This window comes from Tachypleus tridentatus, chromosome 7 (genome assembly GCF_004210375.1).
Source record: "Tachypleus tridentatus isolate NWPU-2018 chromosome 7, ASM421037v1, whole genome shotgun sequence".
Taxonomy (NCBI): Eukaryota; Metazoa; Arthropoda; class Merostomata; order Xiphosura; family Limulidae; genus Tachypleus; species Tachypleus tridentatus.
This window is the reverse complement of record NC_134831.1, coordinates 155,070,599-155,091,477: the sequence shown is the minus strand read 5'-3', so window position 1 is coordinate 155,091,477 and position 20,879 is coordinate 155,070,599. Positions and strand designations below refer to the sequence as shown.

The following is a 20,879-nucleotide window of genomic DNA, read 5'->3' as shown; positions in this document are numbered from 1 at the left end:
ATGTTTGGAATTTAGTGAACCAAAAAATTATGACATAATTTTAAAGAAATGATTTACAGTTGTATAGTTTACAAAACATAGTTCATTGAAATGTGTAAACTTTTGCCATGAATGTTTGCTTCCTAATAGTGTGTGTTATAAATATGAGAGCTGTTTAGTTTCCTAACGCACTGTGTTACCAGTGGTTGACATTTTTGTCATTTTAATATCAGGTAAGATGATAAATTCAGTTTTACCCCTGAAACTACATTTTCAAAAGGTACTCACTATGAACTAAATAATCTTTGGCCATATACATATATGTGTGTGTGTGTGTGTGCCATTCACTTAGTCATATACTTTGACCTATCAAAAGTTTTCTGCACTGCATACCATAATTTATCTTGATTTAAGACTTTCTTCATTTACAAAATTATTAGTTTAGTATAGTGCTTCTGATACAGAAACTGCAGGACAGTTTTGTAAATGTAAACAGTATCATGTGGGAAAGTAATAAAATATCTTCACAAATATTTAAGTACATATAAAATAATTTTAAAAATACTTTCATAAGTCAACTTTTAACTTTTATTCATTGTCTTATAAGATTAAGCACTTATCAGGTGTTTATAATTTATATAAATCACAAACTAATTTTTCTTTCTTGTGCTTGGTCCTTTCTGTTTCATCCTGAGTGCATGCTCAGTGATAGTAGATAAAGAGATTTCAATGTTACAATTACTTACATATTCTGCTATTGTGGGTGGATGTTTGTATTGAAGCATAATATCTAAAGTTAATGTTAATTTATTTGAATATTCACTGTTTTATATAGGCCACAGCAATAAAACAGTTACATGAGAGTAGTAGTAGTTAAGATTATTTCCAGCAACCATTTTTTATTAGTATTTTCATTGTGTAAAATGAGTTGGTAGTGTTGTGTGAATCATCATATTAGTTGTTATCTATTTATCAAAGTTTCATTTTTGTAACGATTTTTAATAAATGAATATTTTGAAACTTTAAGTCCATTTTATTCTGAATATGTTAGAAAAGTGCAAGCTGAAATTTTGTTAAACAAATTACATACAGGTGATGATAACAGTCTGGTTTATAAAAAATGAAAGGTGCCACTGTGTAAACTTGAAAATTATTTCTATAATATACATGTAATATTCATCCACTTGTACTTTTTTGATTAATAGTAAGATCAGTGGTGAGATTCAGCTGGTTCTTACCGTTCTTAGCCCTCTGATGCTAGATGTACAATGTATTGACTGTCACTATGGGAATTATTCCTACGTAAAGTCACCCGCAATAACACAATGGTAAATTAGTATGATAACATTTGAGGCTGGATTTGCATGGGTCTCTACAAGTGACAGATCAGCCATCTTAGACAAAGGAAGAAGAGCATTGCCATAAACTAATGTAGGTCTAGATTTTTCTGTGTGAACATTTGGTATCAGTCATCTATCATACTTGAAACAGTCAGAGCAAAGAAGGTAAGTTTGAAAAATTATGTAGACTGGAAGATTTAGCAATAATGATATATATATATATATATATATTACAAGAAATTACTTTACTTTCTAATGCCCTTCAAGCCAGAAATTTAAATTTAGCAAGAGCTGAAAAACTAATAAAAAGGACCATTAAGGCATTTGAAATGCTCAAAGAAAGTAGGGGAACCGTTGAAAACAAAAACTGATGAAACCATTGCTTCTCACATCTTTAGGAATATTGAGTTTGTTGTAAACCAAGAACATGTAGGCCTTCCTCATGAAAAACTACTGGAAGTAGTAATAAAAATATGAAAGCCAGATTGATGGTTTGCGATCACTTAAAATAAAAAATAATGCACAAGAAAATGACAATAAAATTCATAAACCAGTAAACATACTTGAGCCAGATTCTTTGAATATTGATGAAGTTGTTGTACCTTGGAAAGCTGCTGAAGAAAAATTGTATGAATTCAGTAAGCTTTTTCATCACAAAATCAGCATTAATGATTTCCATGACTATGTGAAAAATGTCCTATGAAATTGCCATAATCATGAGATTCCAAGATGATAATTAAGTGATAATTTGGAAATATTTAAAGCATGTTAAATAAATTATTTCAGTAAGATAATTTTGTTATTTTTCATTGCGAAAAATGGAAGTGTATAAAGCAAGATAGAATTGGTTGTTAAAAGTTTTTGAATCCCACCACGGAGTGAGACTCATAATCATATACTTACTAGTAAATGGAAAAAAAGTTCTTTTATTATATTTTTTTTTGGGGGGGGTTAAAAAATTGCCACAGTAGGCTGGTGAAAGAGTAAACAGATACTCAAAACAATCACACTGACTATGAAACATAAAAAGCCTTTTTTTCTTAAGTTGTTTACATGTTGTCAACAAATCAATGTCCTTGGCACAATACAGAGTTTACAACAACCTATTCATATTCTTTCACTTTCCCACCTTCAATATTATTTAATGCTCTTTCACGACGAAGACATATATCAGCTCTGTTTTTTTTACTGTAATTCTAAGTTTCTTGTTGACAGTCAACTGTTAACCTTGCTACAGTTAACTTGGAAATCAACATTAATTATGATGCAACAATTTTTAAATACCTGCAACTTCTTTGAAGGCTTTAAATGTGAAATTTGCTTGCAGCTTTATTTGCATTAACAGTCGTTTTTGACCAACACATTTGAGCCATACATACTGTTTTATCTTTATAGATACTTCACCTAAATTGATTTCCAATACAGAAGAAACATGCCAACAGATGATGTTAGGATTTTAACACCTTATTTTCCTTCAGGTTGTCATCCCTCCTCAAGATGGTCAGCAGTAATATTTTCCTGTCTTACCTTCATTGTCTGTTTCTCATTTAATGCCCATTGTGTTTGCTTTTAACTCTCTACATTTTGATTGGCCTAACATTAGGTGAGGTGTGTATTTTAAACCAGCTTGTTTACAATGTGTCATTCTGAACAACTTATCTGGATTTGGGTTTGACATATCCTTCAGTTCAATCTTTACTTTCGCTTTTGATGACAGTTTTATCCTTTCTTTCCTTTTCTTTAAATCCTGTTTGATTAAAACTTCTAGATCAAACGATCTCGGATATTCTTTGCAAAGGAGCAGAAGAAATTATTTATCACATATCATATTTTTATTCCTGTCTCTCTGTAGTTCTTAAGAAAATTGGAGATTGGATACCAGTCTGAACTCAGTCCTTATCTAGATGACCTCATTTCAAAATAGAAAACATAATGTTATGAATGTGTCTTTGTCAAAGCCATTGGATGGAAAAACTGTACGTGTAGCATGGTATATATACAGAATGCTTTTTATTCTTATTCATCTGTCATCACATCACATTTTTCATTTTTGCCTTCAGAAAGCTCTTTATTACTTTTTTCTTTCAGCTTGATCACAAGTCCACACTTTTTTCTATCAAGTAGTCAAAAGTCTGCAATTTGTCTTCATTCTTAACATGTTTATGCTTGAGCCTGTCACACTCTTATTGTGATGTTCTCAAAATCTTTGTCTTTTTCACACAGAATGAGTCTTTCATTCTTTGGTATTTTAGTACTTTTGTAAACATACAGAGTCAATTTTTTGTACACTGAATGAATATCCTGTTCCACTCAACTGAATTTATGCCCTGAATTGTCTTGTTCCCTCTAGGAAGCAGAAAGGATTAATTTCTTTCTAAAACAAAATGGCAACTCAAACTTCAAGAATCACATTGGATGGGTTACAAAACATTTTTAATTAGAAAAACGAATGACTAATGACACAAACAGACTATGAAGTAGCAGTCTTGCATTTTTACAGCTTAGCTGATTGTTCAGAACCATTAAAAAGTTCAAACTAATATAAGAAGTATTAAAGATGCTGTTGTTGATGGTATAAGCTTTGCACATGCAGCATAAATTGTGCCAGAGAGCTTATATTTGTTTCTCTGCCTACTGTGTTCTGGAGATTATTTGAATGACACATAAAATGCAACTGATATTCACTGTAAATCCTTAGAGTATGCCAAATTATCATATATTTAATGTCAGGGAGATAAAAGTAGCTTGGAATTGATACAGCTTTTCAACAAGGTAGAAAATCCAAGGTGTCAATGCAATTACTGCATTCTGCTCAATATTCAATCACTTGTGAATCTCTGTTTACAACAGGCTACTCACATTAAGATGCAGTTTTGCAGGGTAAAGATCTTGTTTAACTTCATGCACCAGAATCTGCTTGTACATATAATTTTTGCAAATTACAACATTGACATCAATGAGGAAACTTTGAATGGAAAAATAATTTTCTGTGCCACTCAAAATATTATATTTTGGAAGAGATTTCATGACGATTACAGGCTATGTGTTATTGGAGTGAAGCACAGATAAACACACACAATCAAAGTGCCTCTGAACTTTAATAACAAGTCAGATTTTCACCTATTGGACGACAGAGACCATAACCTTCATGCTGCAACTGTATTTGCAACTACGTGCACTAGAGAGCATGCTTGCTTTAGGATAACAGTTGTGCATATCCTTTTAGTGTCGACAGTAATGCAGAAAGAAAGTAATTTTGAGTAAAAAAATGAATTTTTTGAACTTCAAATAGATGTTGGTGTAACATATCTATAGCTTAACCTTTCAGACTTGTTAAATACTTTTTTACATAAGATCTAACAATGATGTACCTGAATAGATGAAAACATACATTAATGTGCTTTTCTTGTCTATTAATTTTCAACTTAATCCATGCCTTTGTTCAGAAAAAGTGTGTAATGAATAAAATTCCATGCATGCTTTTGTGGCCACTTCATTACTTTCAATAAAGTGACAAAGAAATCCTGAAAATCAGTAGTAAACATACTTCAATGTATCTATTGATCTTAATGATGGGAATTTGAAGAATCCATATTTTAAACAAAAATGTTCTAAGACTTTACTGAAACATTTATCAATACACGTGCTAGGAACATTATTCAACAGCAAAGTGCATTTACTGCCATAAATGTCTGTAACCATTAGCAGCCAAAGTACCAACATATTGTATCTCCATTTGGAATCTATCCATTTATTATAGACTACATCACAGAAAAATAAATGCATACAAAATCCAGCCAGTCCATCCTCTGTGTTGAATATGAGAATAGTTGCCTAGCAGCATACATATATAGAAGTCATACACATGTTTCACACAGTTGTGTTTAAATGCTACTTAAATTTCTCACTTCTACATACACATGCAGTTTCAGGTTGTTTATTGTGCAAGCATTAATATTCTTTTGAGTGTTTAGAAAATAAAAGATTGTAAAAACCTTTCAGCATTCAGATGTATTACAACTTCTAATAATCAATTGTTTTCAAACTAACTGCAAATGATACAGACATTACATCTAATAACATTTTTTGTAGTACATCCATTCTGCTTTGAAACATTGATATATTTTAAAATATGGGCCACAATGCACTTTCAGGTTACAAAGCATTTTGAATTTCTATCTGGTACTTAATGATGATTATGTTCTAGACATTATATTTAGTTATATTGACTGTCATATAACTAAGTAGCCATTACACAATATCCTATTGGAATCTCATTACCAAACTGTTCAATACCTCAGGGAAAAAGAAATCCATTTATTTTCTGATTTTGACTTTTCAATCAACTAACCTTTTTAACTTCTGTCTGGCATCTAATCCCACATGCAATGATCTGGAAGTCTATGTTTATTTTAGCATTTACCTCATTATCACAGCATTTATCCATTAGTGTTTCTTTGTGTGATCCCTTATGGATGGCTAGAAAAGTACTACAGGCAATTTAATTCTCATTTTCTGCATTGAAATTCTGTAATAAAGCTCTCTTACTGTCTTCTACCTATTCAGTCTTTGTCACCTCTAATTTTTGGTCACAAGAAGCTCATCAGTAGGGTAAGCTGTTGTTTATCATGGTTTCAAAGTATTTATGCAGCTCATAGTTTGATTAAATGAGGAATCTAAGAATGAAATATGGACTAATCCAAAAAACCAAGTTGTTTCTGTGCCTCAGACACATATAAAACCTATACTCACTCTCTAAGCTCAATCTTTTTTTCATTTATTATCTTGTCAGAATATCTATCATATGATAGCTTTACTCTGCTGCTAATGTGCATCAACTAATGTAAACCTCAACAGTACACATAAGACACTCTAAAACATTTACCCATAAACATTATTATGTTAAGAAATGCCCTGGTGTCTTGACATAGCAGTATTTCCACGAAAGAAGTCTAAATTCATATATGCTCCACATATTCTTGTGAAAACTGTGGAATATTTACACCAAGAAGTGGACCATTCATCATATTCATAGAAAACTATTTCTTAGTTAAACATTAGCCAACTAGGCAAACATTTAGTCTTCTGCTTGTTTGCCCAATATGTCATTATGACATATGATAAATGTTCCTTTCAAATAATTCATTTGGATTAACAGAAACGTTTCTTTGATTGTCTGTAGTACTCATTCTGCCAGATTATCAGTTTGAAGTTCATATAGTTTAAGTCTGTATCTTAAACATGCCAAAAACTGTAAGAAACTTGAGAAATAACTGGCTGATAAAGTTAATTTCATTATCCCTGTAAATTTTTGCAGATACCCCAAATCATGTTATCCATTGTTCATCTGACATGCTATTAATGGATTGTGCCAACTTACCAACCAAAATATATGTTTTGGACAATTCTATTACGTAATTACTAATAACCAGTACTTAGTGATTACCTTATCAAGTTTCTGGGTGAAAACCTGTTATACCTAGTGCTATTTTCTGCTATGAACTCTACCAAAATTTACCTTTTTTTCTACATTTACCTCTAGAGAGCACATATGGTATATGTTTTACTACTACATCACTAGTCATTTGTTCAAGAAGTAGTATTCGTTATTTTCTGAGCTATTTAGTAATAATATCTGGCAGAATATACTGATTGCATTTTGTGACTACTACACAATCATCTGAGCTATGGAAATCATATGGGCAAATTATTGAAAGGGCTATATGACCCTTGCTTTATGAGTTATCAAGCAGAGACTTACTAAATAAAACTCCATAAGCTGTTTGATGATAGCTAGCTGGTCATTGCTATTCTGGTTTGTAGAATTGATGATGCCAAGTAAATCTGGTGGAATGTTGTGAATAAAATAAACAAAAGCTTTACCATGTAGAATTGATAAATACTTGTGTGAATTTAAAAACATAGTTCCTTTTATATATGTAAAAATGGCTTGTTTGGGTTGAGAAAATTTTTTACGTAGAGGAACGAACTAATAACGTTTCGACCTATATATTTTTCTCTACAAGTGGGTTTTCTCGACACCACTGATTATAGTTCATTTTAATAAATTAAATAATAATAACTAATAATAACCTAAATAAATTAAAGAGATCTGCATGATCACAGAGTTAAAGTAAGATTTATTCCTTGCTTTCCAAGCTATTAAGTGATACACACTGAAATGTATGCACTACATTGAGTGATTTCTACTTGATTATTCAATTTAAATGGTTGCTTATTTGAGAAAACCTATAACCCTTACTTTTCAAGCTATCAAGTAGTATTGTGATGTGTTGTATGTATGTACTATATTTTTGTATGATTACTCAATTTATGATAACTAGGATGGCTATGTGATTGAAAAGTCAATGACTGAAAGAGTATCATGATTCTTTCTTTCTGAGCTTCTGAGTGGCAATAATAAAAATCGTTTATACCCTACACCATATGGATACTATTCAGTCAACAGAAGACAGATGGAATGTAAAGGTATATACCCAGTAAATCAACAGTTTGTACAACTGAAAATAGTAATTAGGAGTTTGAACATTTGGTTGAAAGAGTTTCATGACCCATGCTTTCTTAGTTGTCAGGTGATATTTCATGTACATTTTTTGTTTAGTACTAGATATAATTCATCAGCTAGAATACACGTGATTTAAATAACATTGTTACTATTGCTTTCTAAACTACTGATTGAATTTTCTGATCCAAAACATCATTTAGTGTTTGAGAGAGCCTATTTGAGTGATAAGAATACCACCAATCATGCTGTTCAGTACTTATTCCATTTTTGTCATTTCTTGAAAAGTATGCCAACTCTACAAGCTATGAGGAAACTGTTTCCATTAGAAATTGCAGGTATTAAATTATATTCTAAATTAGACTTACTTAAAAAGTCATATTCATCCAAATTATTTCCTGTGGATATTTATTTCATGAAGCCTGAAAGATAAATAGGTAGAGTTTGTTAGTCCCTAAATGATGCTTCTGTTGCTACCAAGCACAGCTTCAGACAGTAATCAAAGAGCTGCTAATGTAGTTAATATAGCAGCCAGATGTAATCTGTATAAACTACCAGAGTACTTGGTAATATGTAATGGAAGTAGACACATAACAACATGTGTATATAAAAAAATATACCAATGCAGTCATATGCTCATGTATTACCATTACATGAGTGTTTATAAAACAAATGAATCAAATATACAAAGCAAGACAAAAAAAGCAAGGATATGTATATAAATGATTTGATCTCAAGATTAAGAAGTGGTGAATATGGGGCTATCTGTGATAACTGACTTGGGAAGTATTTGAAAATGCAGTATACCTGCTATTTTTATTGATACTGTTCATAAAATGTTTTAATTTTGATGTTAAAATATTCAGCAGATAATGAATTTTCATAGAAAATATTCAAGTACCTAAAATACTCGCACTTTGTTCGAGAAAAAGAAAAATACAGTTTTACCTCGAGTTTTAAATAAAACAGTTTTCTTCTTATTTCTCTTAAGGTATAGTTCAGCAAATATTTGGACTACACTTAGCTGAAACATTCATAAGCAAGTGAAATTATCAGTTGTAAATGAATGCAGATAATGGCTTAATTATCACAATGAATGTGTACATATGGTGTGCCCACTGTTTTATTTGGTTGTGACAAATATTTTTTCTCTCTTGAGTTGAAATAGTTTTAATAAGAAACGATTTTGCACAGTATATGCTTAATGTTTGCTTGCAAGGTGTAGAATTAAGGCAAGAAAATGTAAGTTGTATGTGTACTAGAAAAAAACATGAAGTAACACCTAAATGAGAAAAACCTGGAATGTAATTCATGTAAAAAATAGTAGACGACCTGTAAATGGAAATTATTAAAAAAAGGACAATGAAGACTGATGGTCAAAGTTATAGTTGGTATAATCTGACTCGAGTCATATTAAATATGGAAGAACCAGATGCAGTCTTGATCCCATTCTTTCCAATTGGAACTGCATGTGTACTATCTATGGAACAACCAGACACATTCTGGGGCAAAGAGTTTGGTATGTACTTCAGTTTTCCATAAGGAAAAACGGAGATCAACACAGCCATGAGCAAGTGGAGATTCTTAGAAGAATGAGAATTAGTAAGTCTTTATGTTCTCAGAATTAATAGTCTGCAGATATCATTAATAAGTACATGCAAAATTCCATAGATATATCATTTAAATAATGCTTGCCATCATGTATTGTGATCATAGCCATGAATTATGACAAACTTAACTTGCACACTTGGTTGATTGCCTGACCTTACACTGTAATCTGTACCTTTATCTGAAGGATCAAATTCTGGATGTTACTGATTACCATGTTCCTGAGCTATAGAGCAGATTTGCAAGCTTTTGCCAAGTATCCCCAATGTATTTTTTACTGCTTGATAAACCATTAGCAAGATTGATAACCATAGTGAGTAGATATTAGCTTGGCTGAAAATGCCAGAAGTTGTGCCCAAGGTCTGCCAAGATTGAAATAGTTGTGGTAGGTGCTTATGCTGAAGATCCATCACAGAGAAAAATCATATTTCACTTTCAAGTGAGAATTTTGTAGATATGTATTATGAATTCTGTAACTAAAAATATTTCATGTTTGTAACTTAAATGGTACTCATATTATGTAGCTACTAAAGGCTGTCTTATGCCATGATCTTCTATTTTGATTTTGTTCAATAGCAGATGTATTTTATTTAGTGATAGATCATGTGTACAATGTGTGTGTGTGTTTATGTAAAGTGTTACTTCATGTATGAGTACAGCTGTTGTAATTGTATTTTGCTTTATTTAGACTCAAGCATCTTGTTTTTAACATGATGATTTTACTAAGGGATGTATTATGTACTTTTATTCATCCAAATAGTTTATTTTATATTACATTTTGATTATGAACAAAGTAGTCTTGTTAATGTGCTTATTATGAACTGCTTTTTATTTCGACTGTTTATGTTTTAAGTTATGTAGAAAGTTTTGCTTATTTTTCTGTATTGTGTTTTCATTAAGCCATTTGTATTTAAAATTTCATTACTTAAGTATCTTAATATTATTTTTTATTAGGTATTTATGGATAGTCTGTTAAGACTACTCCCTTCTCAAGGGAGTAGATAATCTATGTTTGCTCTTTTTATTTGGGAATGTCATCATTTTCTTTAATGGGTATTTTTGTCTTTGTAAATGTCTATTTCCATATTGCTTTTCTGTGTTAAAGTGCATTTTATGCATTTGGATATTGGAAGTTTTTTTTTTTCTACTATTGTATTTTGTAATGTTTGATTATAACATTTTTTATAGTATTGGATTTCCTTATCATTAAAAGGTATGATTTTATGAAGTACTGTGTTTTACATAATAGTTTAAAGGGTTTTCTTTTATTGTAATGCATTTTATGCCATTGTTAAAGATTTATTATTGCATTTGAGTTGCAATTCTTTGTTGATTGATTGTGTCATGTATGTGGCATTTCTTTTTCTTAGGAACTTAAGATGCTTCTTGACCATAGCCCAACCTTAGAGGTTATTGGTTTTAAGAACAAGCCTGAAACATAATAGGAAGATTATAGGAAGATAGAAGTATGTTTTATCTCTTTCCTGCTGCTACATTGAGTAACGTTTTAAATTTTAACTCTCTAAATCTATTTATAGTCACTCTTCTAATTATTTAAGGTACCATACTTACATGCATGTAATTAATGAAGCTGAGACTTTTACAGAGTAAGGTTCAGTATTAAATTTGCTTGTATTAATCACAAAGCTACACAATGGACTATCCGTGTGCTGTCCAGAATGGGCATGTATTGAAACCTGGATTCCAGTGTTGTAAGTCCACAAACATACTGGGGAAAAGGTTCACTAAGAAAGTTTGGCACTATGACTAAAGAACGGATTTTCCATGAGCTTTTAATGTTTTATGGATGAACTATTCTGTGCTCCTTTCTTATGGTGTGTATTACAACACTTTTTCACTTCATTAAAATATGAAAATGACATGTTCTAGGTAAAGGATTTAGACACAAGGGATGGAGTTCAACATTAAAGGTAGATCATGTCTTACAGTAACAGTGAAGTCCTCTCCTGGACATAGGCATTTTGACAATGGTGCAAATGGTCATATCTACAATCTTGTACAACTGCAAACTCACTAAGTAGAATTGTAATCTGGGGCATCCTAAGCTCATGACCAGGCTCCATCATTGAATGTTACCCTTGACTCACAGGTAGCACGGATGACTGAGGGTCAGTGAAGTGAATTGTAGGATGAAGGCTATGAGATCGAGTGGAGGGTGAAGAACATCTAAACTGTTGCCAGTCATGCAGCCCAACTCCAATCTTAGTTATTTTTACCCATGACCAGCTGAAATAGACTGGATGGGGTGAAGTTTTACAACTTTGAGCTATATTGCCACGGGGTGAGAGAACATGTACCAAGTGATAAGATAGTGAACCATGGGACATACTGGTGTAATGTGACTAAATATTCCTTACAGCTGTCTCCAGAAGCTTTCTTCATTGCAATTGGAACTTTTTTTCAAGCATGCAGATCTGTCAATTCCAGATTATGTTCTATATCTAATGGCTGGTTTGTTTGACATGATCAGGTGGTTAAGGCACTCGACTCGTAATCTGATGGTCGCGGGTTCGAATCCCCGTCACACCAAACGTACTCGCCCTTTCAACCGTGGGGGCATTATAAAGTGACGGTCAATCCCACTATTCGTTGGTAAAAGAGTAGCCCAAGAGTTGGCGGTGGGTGGTGATGACGAGCTGCCTTCCCTCTAGTCTTACACTACAAAATTAGGGACAGCTAGCGCAGATAGCCCTCGTGTAACTTTGCGCGAAATTCAAACCAAACAAAACTGCATCGAATTTCGTGTTAAATTCACATATTTTTTATAGATTTACCTCATGGGTTGCAAACTGGCAAAGTTTTACACGATTATAAATTTTTATTTACGATTAAAGCTTAGTGGTTTGTATTTGTAAAAGTATACGACAACTTTGAGCGTTTAACTTTCAATTTGATTTTGCTGTTTAATAATAAACGTTAAACATATTTCATTGCCATCATATGTACAACGCTCAAATCGTATTGGTAAATTTCTAGAACTATATATACTGTTATAAGTTATAATTCTAATGTTGTAATTTAGGTGTTATCTAGGCATCGCATCGTGTTAAGGCCACGTCAGTCCAAGAATATTCGGGAATATTAATGAGAAACAGTGATTGCGAAATGTGAAGAACAAAAATTAGGTTATATACACGGGCGAGCGAATCAGTCGGATATGTAAGTTTACAATGAAATAGTGAAGCATCAAGAAGATACAGTTGTTTTCTGGATGGTAGAGTGAGTCACTTAAGAGTGTTTATGTTCTTGGATCTGTATTAACTAGTGCGTATATTGAGTTACTTAATATGTAGATTTTTACGTTAGTCTAGTCCAAGTATTGGGATCGTAAATCTAGATCTGTAGAACGTTACAGAAAATACAAGTCTGTAAAGAAACCTTATGGAGGAATAAATATTTGTTATCGTTTAGTAAACAAAAGCGCGAAAGAACAATGATAAAACAGTAACTACATCTGTGCTTACAGTCACGGTAATTTTAGTTAAGATGTACTTACGACAATTAACTACCATAACTGAATTTATAATAACGCACGCAAACTTTACTTTGATCAGACATTTGTTTTCACTCCCATGTACCTGACACTTGAGACAAATATATATTTGATCATATGTGTAAATATATATAATAATATTCTTATTATATATAGAGTGCAAGGTGGGTGACATTTTTAGATAGAAATCGATGGTGGTTGATGATATTAGATTTCCGTGTTTTATTTATTTATGGGCAGCTCAGCAATATATCACACATTCAACTTCTTCTACAACCGCTCCCGGGGTGGGAACTTCACATTGGCCCGGCATGGCCAGGTGGATATGACAATCGACTCTTAATCTGAGGGTCGCGAGTTCGAATCCCCGTCCCACTAAACATGCTCGTCCTTTCAGCCATGGGGGCATTATAATGTGAAGGCCAATCCCACTATTCGTTGGTAAAAGAGTAACACAAGAGTTGGAGGTGAGTGGTGATGACTAGCTGCCTTCCCTCTAGTCTTATACTGCTAAATTAGAAACGGCTAGCGCATATAGCCCTCGTGTAGCTTTGCGCGAAATTCTAAACAAACTAAACCAAACTAACATAAACGTGTTTTTAAATTTAAAGATTGGTGTCTTGTCTCTAATGTTGTTTACAAGTTTAAATATAACATTTGTCACTATATGTATACAGGAGAAACCAAAAAACCCACACATAAGTATAGGATAACATACTGACGTTCTTTATAAACAACAACACGAAAGAAGCACATTTATAGATTATTGTTTAACTAATCATGAACTAATACCTAATTTGAAACCGCAATACTCATAAAAATGTATCTCAGAACGGCTGGTGTGAGTATTAACACTTTTATTGATAAGCAGAGAACAACGTTTCGACCTTCCTGGGTCATCTTCAAGTTAACAAAGAAAGCTTGCAAGTGATCGCTGCCGGACAGATGCCTTTTGGACGAAAGTATATAAAGGATATAAAGTTCTAAAGCTATCTTGCAGGTTTCAGTTGTTGGGACTTCTGTGAAGAGGGAGATCACATCAAAACTGGCCATTAAGGTTTTATGATTTAGTTGATTAAGAATACATTTAAAGTTAAAAGAGTGTTTGAAAAAGGAGCCGGCTGATGTTACATATTTAGAAAATGCCCACGCTATATATTTACCAAGGTTGTAGTTAAATTATTCGTAGGTCCACATTATGGGTCGGAGTGAGGTTTGGGTGTGCTGTATAGTTGTGGTGTGCGTGAGCCAGTCTTTCATAGGTAAGAATGATTATTTTTCTGAGATTGTGTTTTTTTTTTCATTTGTAGTAGTATTTTGTTTAATCGGTTTCATGTGTTTTTGTTGGATTTGTGTTTAGTAGTTTAAATTTCTTTGTATCTGATAAGATATCTTTCATTTCATGAATGTATTCATTTGTGTTCATTATAACTAAAACATTGCCTTTATCTGCTTTTAGACTTTTGATGTTGTTGTCTTGTTTAAAGTTGCTTATATAATTAATATCTTTTTGTGTGAAGTTGTTTTTTAGTTTTATGTGAAATTATGTTGATAGTTTTGTGTGAAAATTCTTTGAAAAGGTTATTTAAGATACTGTTTTGAGGTGTTTCGGAGATATAAATGTTTTCAGTTCTACCTGGAAAGATAGGTTTTTGGTTGTCGGTGGAACTGTTGTCGAAGTTGTCTTCTTTCTGATGGTTGTTTTCGTTGTTTTGTTGGTGTTTCCAGTTTGTGTAGAGTGGATCACCAGTCTCCTAGCTAGGTCTTCCAGACAGGCTCTCATTTCAATGGATGGAATATTTCTAGATGTTGCTGCAAAGTTGAATCCTTACTCTCGTTCTTAAAACATGTGTCTTGCAACAGTCACTTGCAAACTCTCTTTCTTAACCTGAAGATGATCTAGGAAGGTCGAAACGTCGTTCTCTGCTAATAATAAAAGTGTTAATATCCCTACCAACTGTTCTGACATACATTTTTATTTCAAGTGGATTTCTTGTCATGAAGAAATTCCCGTAACATTCCTCACCAACGCCACCAAGCATACTGACAGAAAATTCAAAGAAGCTCTTCTCATCCATAAACCACGAACACAAATGAAGAGCAACAAACGATGGCACCTATAATTTTAATTACTATTTTTCTTATCTTTTTTTGTCATTTCACTCTGTTACATTGATAGAACTTTTGTTTACTAGAAGTAGCAGTCAACTATTTCAACATTATTTATCTTTCAATATAAAGCTTTACTATTAATATGTCAAAAGCACGCTTTATAGATTCGAATAAATTTTGTTATTTAAACCCTTTGAGGATAGGTTCTGTCAGTTTCAGTTTGTGCTTTGTTTGTTTGTTTTTGAATTTTGCTTAAAGCTACACGAGGGCTATCTTCGCTAGCCGCCCCTAATTTAGCAGCGTAAGACTAGAGGGAAAGCAGCTAATCATTAGTTCCCACCGCCAACTCTTAGGCTACTCTTTTACCAACGACTAGTGGTATTGACCGCGACATTGAACCGCCTCCACGGCTGAAAGGGCGAACGTGTTTGATGTGCTTTGGTGAACGCTCCTGAAAAAGCTGTAAACCGAAACGTTTCGTGTTTAATAAAATAAAAATAAAATTTTATTGTATTTGTGTTGTTTTTTTTTGCAAAGTCACATCTGGCTATCTGTTGAGCCCACCGAGGGGAATCGAACCTCTGATTTTAGTGTTATAAGCCCGTCGACTTACCACTGTACCAGCAGGAGACAAAATTTTATTTTTATATGGTTCTATATTTCTAATATTAAGACGTCATCTGCACACTAATATGCACTACAGAAATTTAATAATTCACACCTTTTGCTCACATTCTAAGTGATTCCGTTTGAATATCTTGATTATTAGGCCCGAAATGTCCAGTTGGGTTAAGGCGTTCACTCGTAATCTGAGGGTCTCGGGTTCGAATCCCCATCGCACCAAACATGCTCGCCTTTTCAGCCGTGGGGCGTTATAATGTGATAGTCAATCCCATTATTCGTTGATAAAATAGTAGCCTAAGAGTTGGCGGTGGGTGGTGATGACTAGCTGCCTTCCCTCTAGACTTATACTGCTAAATTAGGAACGGCTAGCGCAAATAGTTCTTGAGTAGCTCTGCGCTAAATTAAAAAACAAACAATCTTGATTATCTCTTTATTGGTAAGATGTTTCATAATTCCTTTAAATATATAATTCAGAATCAAGATGACGGTTACGTTTTTGTCTGTGAATAATTTCTGTATGTACTTTATGTTATTTTTTGAAGCATAATTCAAATATTTCAATTGATTAAAAATAAATATTTTAATTGCTTTTGAGAATAAAACACAACAAAGATCGTAGCTTTTCTTTACAAGCTTCGAATTTGGATCGAATCGGATTTGTCATTATTCTTTACAGACCAATCAAACGCAAGATTTGCTCACGTGATCGTGATGTAATTTTAAGACAGGCAGAGAAACGTACGATCTCTCTTCCGTAGAAAAGTGTTTTATGGTTATAGTATGTCATAGATCAAACTGGTGGATACCGATCAAAACATTTTATGTTAGAATTGTGTGCTAATTTTGTTTAGAAATGTAACTTAACATAAGCCTTGTATTAAAGCAGTTGATAGTACGAGGAAACATATTTTTGATTTTATGCGACAAGGAAGTCGACAACAGCAAGCTTCAAGTCGAGGTTAAATATGTGCTTAGCCATGCTTGAAAGTTGAAGTTGACCGTGCAGTTGTGTATAGGGAATGATAGATTGCAGAGTTTTGGACCCAGTTGATGGTGATTATGGATAATACTCATGATGTTTAAAATTCTTTAAGACACTGTGTTTAGTGCATACGCTGTTTCAGAATTAACGCCAGCTTATGTTCAAGAAAAGTTGTAATGTTTGGACCAAAAGTATATTTATGATTTAAAGTTCGAAATTTCAGGAACAAGGTGTTTAAATTATTAAATTGGGCTGTATTTATTATTACAACTTTAATAATATTTTTAATATCCATCTAATTCTTCTCTTCATACAGAGGATTGAAAAAAAAGAAACATTACGAGATAATGAGCTTTAGGTGAAAGTTAAAGATGGCTTTTTACACTTAACAGAAAAATACTATTTGTACTATTAGTATTAGACAGTTACATCAAATCACCATGGAAACAACGGTTGAAAAGGATTGCAGCGCTCTCGGCGGACTTTTCCAGTTTATTATAACTGATTTAAAGGTATGAGTTGTGCGTGCGTTTTCATGCTGTTGTAATTGTGCTTACTTCATTTTAATATTTCATTAATGATAGAGAAGCATTATCCATAGATAATTCTCGTAATATTGCATAAGCTCAAGTAGTTTTATTAACCATTTTTTTTTTATCTAAATGAATATACTGTACTATTGTGATGGACTATCAGTTTCAGTTCGCTGTTCCACCTTGGGAATTGTTTGGATAATCGTTTAATTCTGAATGTAGAAAAAGAATGAAATAATAATTTCATATGTAATTGGCCAGTGAAAAATATGAGGTATAAGTTCTGTACAATTAAATAAACTAGTTTGTAATTGACCCAATATAAAGGGTTATGACAGTTTAATATTTATGTGTTACTGTTGTGTTAAAAAATATTATTAATGCTCTTAAATGGGATGAGCATATTCGTTACCATTATAGAGAAAACCCAAATAATGAAATTAAATATAATAGTGAATTTGTTAAATGTTAATGACTGATTCTACTGAGAATCTTTTATGGTAATTTACATTAATGATACTATGAGAGGATGTTCTGACTTTATTATTATTATTAGTATTATTAGTATTTTGTTTCTTGAGTAACTGATCATGCTACACTCAAGTACTCTTACTTGAGCAATTATACATCAGACATCAAAATATTTTTTCTGTGAAGGATGTAACTAATAGATTTAAATAATAAATTAAAAGCTTCATGGTTTGATTAAAGCATTTCTAAATAATCTAAACTTGCATTGTATTAAGATTCAAATTCATTGAAGCATTTGAAATATGCAGCTCATATTGTTTAAATTCACAACTGCCAAATGTTATGAAGACCTTTGTTTGAAGCCATTCAAATCAGTTGTTTGTTAAATTTGTGCCTTGCAATTAACAAATGCTTGAAAATTATTGTAGTGGTTCCTACTTTTGGTTTTTGGTTGGACTTCTTTTTGTCTTTTATTATCCTTAGCTAAAAAAAACAAAAAACAAATCCCCAGTCTACTTAATATTAAAAACATTTTATTTACTCAACTACATCTTATACTTTCTGTAATGCAAAACTTGTGTAAATTCTACATAACTAAAATTACACTTAATTACATCAATAAATAATACCTGAGTAGTATTGTAATTTCTGGCTTATTGCTGAACCTAGATGAGGTGTTTGTGCAGTGAACATTTTGAATTTCAGACAAATGCTTATGCATTTGTTGACTTATTACAATAATGACCATCAAGTTTGTGATTGTCTGATTGTGTGACCTTTAATAGATATTATGGTTACCATAAAGCACTGCTGCTATGAAATATCTAGCAGTGACTTGAGGTATTGCAATAAAGCATATCATTTTTATACCTTTCTTGAAAGACAGCACCAGCCATAGCTACACACTGTTTCAAGTGATTACAGGGTATGGTGAAACTGATAATTTAGTAACTGAACAGTGCTGTTATTGTAATCACATTATTAACATTATCCAATTTAATGATCCTAGGCCATACATTAATTAATATTATGTGTGTATAAAATTTGTTGTTGTTTTTGTAGTTTAAACATTTTATTAACACACCTATAAAAATTTGTCTCATACAGCAGCATAATAAAGTAATATTTAATATTAGTTGTAATGAGCATAAAATCAGTCCATCAAATTATTAAAGTGCAGTGTGGTCAAGCTTTATTAATAATTATCTGTACATCTTGTATTTAATAGTGTCATTAAAATGTTAACTCTTGGCCTAATTTCTTTTGAGACAAGTAAATATCGTAAACCATGAAACCTTGTACAATTTTTTAGTCATTTCTGATAAGGGAATATGTTGTCATCAGCAGTTTACTGACATTGATTTCAGGAGTTTAATGATTTCATAAGACGGATTTCAACTTTCACATTTCTTATGGATAGCAAAGTCATCTTTAAAGTTATGCATCAAATGTCCCATTTTTCATATGTTATGCTCATAAATTGTCACTTATTTTTTGTTATAAGATGAAATGCTGCAGTGTTATCAGTGCTTGTGAATATACATGTTACTTTTTCCATGATGAACAGAATGGATTATCCTTTTGGTGATAATATATAATTTTCTGAATCACTGTTTGTTGTATAAAGATATTTGAAGTTTGTTTACAATAACATCATCCTTAGCATGTGGCGTCTGTCTGGTTTTCAGTGCATCTGTTGACTTACCATATTTACCAATAACTCCCTTTTGCTTGATTTTTAAATCTACTGCATTTTAACCATTCTTCAGCTGTTTAAGACCATGATTTTTTATGGTTGAATGCAAAAGAAACAGCTACATAATTTTCTTCTAGGTTGACAGAGTTCACTGTATTAATTTTGTTTTTTTGCCACAGAGTTTGTCTGAATGTCTGGTGGCTTTGCTTGTAAATACATGTCTTTCATGATAAATACTGTATAGTTGTTTCACTTATTTGCTAATTTTCTCATATGTACAGTATTTTTGTTATCTGCATTGTACCTTATTTAAAACACAAATTCAAAATTTACAATGCTGAACTGTCTGTTTCAGAAACAAATAATCTCCTCAACCAGTTCTTTCAAATTCACTTTTTTATACTTTGAACTAACTTCCTAAATTTTAAATAAAATTCAAGATTCTAAGCCATGCTGTCACTATGTGGCATCAACACAATCTTATGGCATGCTATCAGAACCACAGAACATTAATCCAGTGTACAGCAAAATAAACTATTCACATGTATATTTAAAAATTCCATTTCTACACTAATCAATATATTATGGTCACAAAGATTGGTAGTCAAAAGCATCATAATCTATTGAATGAACATGTTATGGAAGTTTCACTGCACATTGAATTGGGTGAATACATTAGGGAATGTTGAAAGGTAATATATAGGGCCATAATGCATTGATCCAATGTGTTGTTGAACTTACATGTTGAATTTAAAAAAAATATTTAAATTGTTGGTTATCCTTGGCAATCACATGACTATAATGTACTGATTTAGTGCATTATTGGAATTTTGGCTACTACAGTCAACTTGTTATGGTCTCATTGGATCACCATACTCATTTTAGTGAAACAAAAATGCAAAAGTTTCAATAAAAATAATCTAAAACACTGCCCTTTCCCTAAGTAGTGAAGTCTTTTGAATAATTCAATTATATAAAGAGAAAAATGGTACATTGAACTTAAATTTTGATGATTAACAATTAAGTAACATAACAGCCAACAACATTAATAGCTAAGTATGAATGATAAGCATTGTAGAATTTTAAAATCAAATAAGTAATTAAAAGAGAGAATATTTTATATTTACACAAAACACATTTATTACATCCATCAATGGCCTCCACTTAAAAACACTACATGTAACAACATTATTTTCAGGATTAACATAAAAGACAAGGTTTTCAGAATTTGTACAGTTGTTAAAAGATATATGATATTATGTTCTTTTGTTTTTACAACTTACTTGCCAACCTTCACAGTAGGTCATACCATATATCAATACAATGAATAATTTTACTATTATCTCTGCTTTATGCTACTTCTTAAAATTTCCCTATTTTCAGTGGTTCTTGAATGTTTATAGGAGTTGTATTATTAGGTTTAACTACAATTATAGCTTTATCTCACAAAATTGTGTTGTTTTATTTGTTTGTGTTGTGCTAAAGCAGACTTATCAG

The 20,879-nt window shown here is 32.0% G+C and overlaps 1 protein-coding gene across 4 annotated transcripts in view; it reads left to right on the top strand.

Annotated features, from left to right (window-relative positions):
• The first annotated feature begins 16,451 nt into the window (after window positions 1–16,451).
• The window catches only part of mim (missing-in-metastasis), a 105,913-nt gene continuing 101,485 nt past the window's right edge, over window positions 16,452–20,879 (top strand). For 2 of the 4 annotated variants that reach the window (XM_076514889.1, XM_076514887.1), the window contains exons 1-2: window positions 16,452–16,753; window positions 16,999–17,194. In XM_076514889.1, coding sequence (XP_076371004.1) covers window positions 17,123–17,194 — 72 coding nt within the window. In that variant the 5' untranslated portion in view covers window positions 16,452–16,753; window positions 16,999–17,122. Of the gene's footprint in view, window positions 16,754–16,980; window positions 17,490–20,879 lie in introns of those variants that run through there. The other 2 variants (XM_076514888.1, XM_076514890.1) reach the window with 2 other exon arrangements.